Source organism: Lynx canadensis, chromosome E3, assembly GCF_007474595.2.
Source record: "Lynx canadensis isolate LIC74 chromosome E3, mLynCan4.pri.v2, whole genome shotgun sequence".
NCBI classification, from domain to species: domain Eukaryota; kingdom Metazoa; phylum Chordata; class Mammalia; order Carnivora; family Felidae; genus Lynx; species Lynx canadensis.
In genome coordinates, this window is record NC_044318.1 from 23,374,967 (window position 1) to 23,380,613 (window position 5,647).

At 53.4% G+C, this 5,647-nt stretch overlaps 1 protein-coding gene across 2 annotated transcripts; it reads left to right on the forward strand.

Annotated features, from left to right (window-relative positions):
- Window positions 1–2,553: 2,553 nt before the first annotated feature.
- Window positions 2,554–5,309, forward strand: CE3H16orf54 (chromosome E3 C16orf54 homolog). Of its 2 annotated transcripts, none has more exons than XM_030300813.1 (2): window positions 2,554–2,666; window positions 3,367–5,309. In XM_030300813.1, the coding sequence occupies exon 2, from the start codon at window positions 3,367–3,369 to the stop codon at window positions 4,039–4,041; it is 675 nt and encodes a 224-aa protein (XP_030156673.1). In that variant the 5' UTR covers window positions 2,554–2,666; the 3' UTR covers window positions 4,042–5,309. The 2 variants fall into 2 exon arrangements, with proteins under 2 accessions (XP_030156673.1, XP_030156674.1); XM_030300814.2 differs by lacking the exon at window positions 2,554–2,666 and adding an exon at window positions 2,673–2,896.
- The last annotated feature ends 338 nt before the right edge of the window (window positions 5,310–5,647 follow it).

Consider the following 5,647-nt stretch of genomic DNA (forward strand, 5'->3'; position numbering starts at 1 on the left):
TCTGGTGGGCGGCCATGTATCACAGAGTGTGGGGTCAGATGCTGGCTACAGAAAGCCTCAGTATAGAATGGACCTCAGTGACTTTCCAAGTGGCATCATGGCAGAGAAAAGGGACCCATGTGCCATTCACAAGTGGGCATGTGGGAAGTCACCCCTACACATACTTAGCTTCCTTGAGATCGTTCTGGTCCCCTTACCTTCTTTTTTTACTTATTCGTTTTTTAAGTTTATTTATTTATTTTGAGAGAGAGTGGAGAGAGAGAGAGAGAGAGAGAGGGAAAACAAGTGGTGGAGGGGCAGAGAGAGATAATTCCAAGCAGTCTCCACACTGTCAGTGAGGAGCCCGATGCGGAGCTCAAACTCACGTACTGTGAGATCATGACCTGAGCCAAAGTCAGATGCTCAAGCGACTAAGCCACCCAGGTACCCCAGGTCCCTTTATCTTCTGATGGGGCCTGTGAGCTTTGGCTGCAGAGAACTGTTAAGGTATACAGGTGGCTAGATTGGACAGGGGGATCTAAGCAGAAGTGAAGGAAGGCATCCCAAGCAGGCTCCGCTTGTTGGCACAAAGCCCAATACGGGGCTCATGAACCATGAGATTATGACCTGAGCCAAAATCAAGAGTTGGATGCCTAACCAACTGAGCCACCCAGGCACCCTCCAAAAATGTTAAGCTATTTTTTAAGTGGTAAGAGATAGTTAAGAATCAAAAACATCCCATTTGGATTCCAGATCATGTCGGATCTTCCTGGTTTTAATAATGTTTACCCTTCTAGTGTTTTGTTTTGTTTAAATTTTAAATTTAAATTCTATTTTAGTAGGTTCCACCCCCAGCATAAGGCTTGAACTCACAACCCTGAGATTAAGAGTCACATGCTCTACCGACTGAGCCAGCCAGGTGCCCTTAGTGTTTTTTTAAGGGATCACTAATTAAAACAGAACATACATAATTTTCAGATTTTATTTACTTATTTATTTAGACTTAAAATTTTTTATTGTTGTAAATACATGCAACAAAATTTATTATATTAACCTTTTTTTAACTTTATTTATATATTTTGAGAGAGACAGTGTGTGCAAGCAAGTGGGGGAGGGGAGAGGGAGAGGGAGAGAGAGAATCCCAAGCTTGGGGCTTGAACCCATGAACCAGGAGATCATGACCTGAGCCGAATCAAGAGTCAGATGCTTCACCGAATGAGCCACCCAGGTGTTCCCTTAACCTTTTTTTTTAAGTTTATTTTTTTAGTAATCTCCACACTCGACGTGGGGTTTGAACTCATGACCCCAAGGTCAAAAGTAACATGCTCTTCCGACTGAGTCAGGCAGGCGCCCCAATCTTAACCATTTTTTGTGTCCATCTCAGTGGTATCAAGTTCAGGTTTTATTTTTTATTTTATTTTATTTTTTAATGCTTATTTATTTTTGAGAGAGAGAGAGTAGGGCAGGGACAGAGAGAGAGGGGGGGACACAGAATCTGAAACAGGCTCCAGGCTCCGAGCTGTCAGTACAGAGCCCAATGTGGGGCTCAAACCCACAAACCGTGAGCTCATGACCTGAGTTGAAGTTGGATGCTCAACCGACGGAGCCACCCAGGCGCCCCAAGTTCCAGTTTTATTTTAAGGCTTATGATCTCATCGAATTATAATCACATCAGGTTTCGGCATATGTCGTAAAGCCAGGAGCCTCGGGACTCTCCATTTCCACCTACCCCCATCCCATGCCACATTTTGTGCTCCTTCTGGCCCTTTCCTCAAAACCACCGGGACAGACCAATGTGAGTCAGGCTGCCCTTGTGACCATCTTGTAAGACACTAACATTGCAACATATTTTTGTAGCATTTCTCATGAAATGGCTGTCATTTTGCAAAAGCAAATATTAATACCTGGTAAGGATTGTGTTCAGGTTGCTTGCCAGACCAGGAATTTATACCTATGCTTCTCCGGTCCCTCCCGTATACATGGGTTGTGTGACTTTGGGTACAACGTCGCCCGTGTGCGGGGCCTGCTTGTCATCTGTCAGCGAGCGAGTGGAACTAGACAATCTCCGAAGGGATCCGAGTGGCTGAACAACACTCCCTCCTCACTCCTTGCTCCCAGGTTCCTCCGAGCCTCACCCCAGGAGAAGGGAGGCTGGAGGGCAAATGTTCAGGGTCTTGGAGACAGGATTCTCCCAGGAGGCCTACTTTGTTGGTGCCCACGCCTCACCTCACAGATGGCTTCCAACCAAAACTGAGGCTAACTGGCCTAAAGACGAAGAGATGTATATTCATGAAAAGTATGGGGAAGGCTGGGTCAAGCAGGAGGGGGCTGGATGGCAGGGGCGGGTTCTGAGGGGTGCAGTGGGCAGGCCAGGGCCAGGGCCACCCCTCGAGATCAGGCAGAGCGAGGGGCCTGGGGCCTGGCTATGGGGTGAGACTGAGTTCAACACAACCACTGCCCATTCCGGCCCCACCTCTCGCCAGGAAACGCCTCCCCACCACATTGACCACATCCCCCCAGGTTGCCTTGGAAACACTCCCCAGGGGCAAGAGGAGTTGGGGCACTGTTGCCCAGCAACAGGTGGTGCCCTCCCTTCCGGCCTCGTCTGAGGCAACTGCCTGACACCCTGCACAAGGAGGAGTGCTCCGAAGGGAGAGCCAGGAGCCCTGGGGCCGCCCTGAGTTAAGGTGAGGCGTGGTGAGGGCCCCTGCAGGTGGCGGACCTGGGGGGCAGAGAGAAGCAGGCAGAGTCAAACCAGGGAGGCACGTTTGGCCAGGCCCGGGGCCAGAGCCGGAGAGGAGAGGCGGGGACAGGTGCAGAGGTGGCGCCGGGACCTGGCAGGACAGCAAGCTCAGTGGAACCTGCAGAGAGCAAGACCAAATCCAAGGAGAGTCGTGAGGGCCCAGGAGCACCCAAGGTGCCAGCCAAGCGGTGGGAGGGGGCGCACAGGCAGGGTGGGAGTCGGGAGGGGAGCTTCTCGTTTCTGCACCCACCACTTCCTCTGAGGCCCAAGCAAGATGTGGGGGGAGCCGAGACAGCAGGAAGGAATCTCTGGGGGCCCTTACAGTTTTGTCGGAGGCACCCCGGGGTCTGGGCGGCGGGCGTAGGGGTGGGGGACAGGGCGTCTGGAAGCAGGTTCAGGAGCCAGAGCAGGAGGGCCGGCTGCCGACCAAGGTGGGATCCTGGCTCTCCAACCTTCTGCCTATCTCTCGCCGTTCTGGGCCCTCTTTGTTCCTCTGTCTGCCGGGGTCTGTTTCCCAGGCCGGATGCAGAGCCGCTCGGGCCTCCCTCTCCTCATTCTTGTTTGGACACACGCTGCCTCTCTCTTCCTATAGGTTGTGCTGACCTTGTCTCATGTGCTTCCTCTCCTGACCCCTGTCTCTTCAGATGCCTTCAACTCCAGAGCAGCCCTCTGGGCATGTGGAGGGACTCCCTGAGTCGGAGCTGGTTACATGGCCCCCGCTGCCCTGTGGGCCCTGCATCCCCATCATGCTGGCCCTGGCCTCCCTCGCCGCCCTCTTCCTCGTAACGACAGCTGTGTTGGCCGAACGCCTCTTCCGCCGCTCTCTGCACCCAGACCCCAGCAACCGTGCACCCACCCTGGTCTGGCGCCCCGGAGGAGAACTGTGGATCGAGCCCAGGGGCACCCCCCGAGAGCGCTCAGAAGACTGGTATGGCTCTGCGGTCCCCTTGCTGATGGATGGGGCCCCAGACCCTCCCATCTCTGGAGGCACCTTGGAGGCCCGAGCCACAGCCCCACCTGCCCCTATAGCCCCACTCTCCCCTCCCAGCTCCTTGGGCCTCCAGAGCCCACCCAGGGCCCCAGTCCGCAGCACCTTCTGGGGGCCCCAGGCCTTGGAGGAGAGGCCTTATGCTCCGGGCCTGGTGAGCTGGGCTGAGCCTGAACAGAGGCCAGAGGCCAGCATGCACCTGGGGAGCCCCCAGACCCGGAGGCAGCGGCTAGGGAGCTCTGATCTGGAGTGGGGCCTCCAACCTCGGGTCACCCTGGAGCAGATCTCTGCTTTCTGGAGGCGTGAAGGTCGGACCAGCGTGGGGTTCTGATTCCCCAGGGCCTGGAGGACTGGCCTCTCCGAGACACTGAGGAAGGCCTTACCTCAGAGGGTCTCTCTGAGGCCTTAAGACCCTGAGGCTCCAGCCTAAGAGCCCAAGTTCATACTTGGGCCCACAGGGAAGAACACCCCTCCCAAGGCCTTTTACATCTGGATTTCAATTCCCTGGATCTGGGGTTGGGCAGGCACCGCATGGACAGAGCCTGTGCTGCAGGGGAAGCCCAGAAGTATCTCTCTGGCTGCCCAGGGTCGCGGCACAGACAATTGGAGGTGGGGCCGACTACGGGCCAGAAGTCGCCAAAATCACGTTCTAGATTAAGAAAGATCTCAAGCTACCAAACAGGTAGGAAATAGGATCATCACAGAAGCTTCCACCTTCATTGTGCACCTAAGATGCCAACATCGGCGCGCAGGGGTCCTGTGGCTGCCGAAGAACAGACTGAGTGTAGATGACCAGGGTCAGTCCTGCCAGCAGGAGAGGACAGGAAGCCAGCCTCCCAGAGCCACGGATCATGCCTCCAGGAAAACACAGACAGAGGTCAAGGCCAGGCAAAGGAGCATCTTATTGCATCCAAACTGTAGCTTTGACCCCCAACTTGCCACAGGAAACTTGGGCAGCCAAATTGGAGAGGCCCCTCCTTGCCTCCAGCTAGGACCTCGAGTCAAGGGAGGTCAGGGGGCAGCCGTCCCATTAAGGTTGAACATGGCAGCCCGCTGACTCTGACCCCTCCGGGGTGAGGGAGGCCCGCCGAAGCGATCGGAGTTTGATCCAATGTGGAAAGGAACACTGTCCCTGGGGAAGAGCAGCTCCCAGTGTGCGGCCTCTGGCCATCCTCCCTCCCAGCTTGCTGGATCAATCCAGACAGATTTGCCCCATGACAGGCTTATTTATAATGCCTCACCCGGTAGAAATGGAGCCCAGAGATGTCCTTGATTCCACAGCCATCTGTATCAGCTGGCCGCCCCCTGGGAGGAGAGCCAGGAGCTGGGGAGAAGAAAAGGAGCTGCACTCCCGGCACGGGGAGGGAAGGGGGGCCCGATTTCCCAAACTTCAGTCACGAATGTTAGGATTTTTGCCTTATCACTTTACCACCTGTACTATTATTTACTTCATAGTTTTCCTTAAGATGATTTCCTATTTGCTGAATAAATTTATTTTAGAAGGAACATTTTTTTGTATCACTTCTGCAAATGGAAAACCAGTTATCACATGCCATAAATAGAAAGTAAAACATGAAAATAAATACAAGGTTAAACAAAGATATTACGTTCTAAGTAGATATTGTTCCCTCCCTGCTAGTAGCATTCATTGACCCAGAGGTCTGCTCTTTTTTTTTTAATTTTTTATTTTAATTTCTTAATGTTTATTTATTTTTGAGACAGAGACAGAGACAGAGGGTGAGTGGGGGAGGGACCGAGAGAGAGGGAAACACAGAGTCCAAAGCAGCCTGCAGGCTCTAAGCTGTCAGCACAGAGCTCGATGTGGGGATCGAACTCACAACTGTGAGATCATGACCTGAGCCAAAGTTGGATGCTCAACTGACTGAGCCACCCACGGGCCCCATGTTGTTTCTATGTTAAAAGAAAAGAGAATTGGG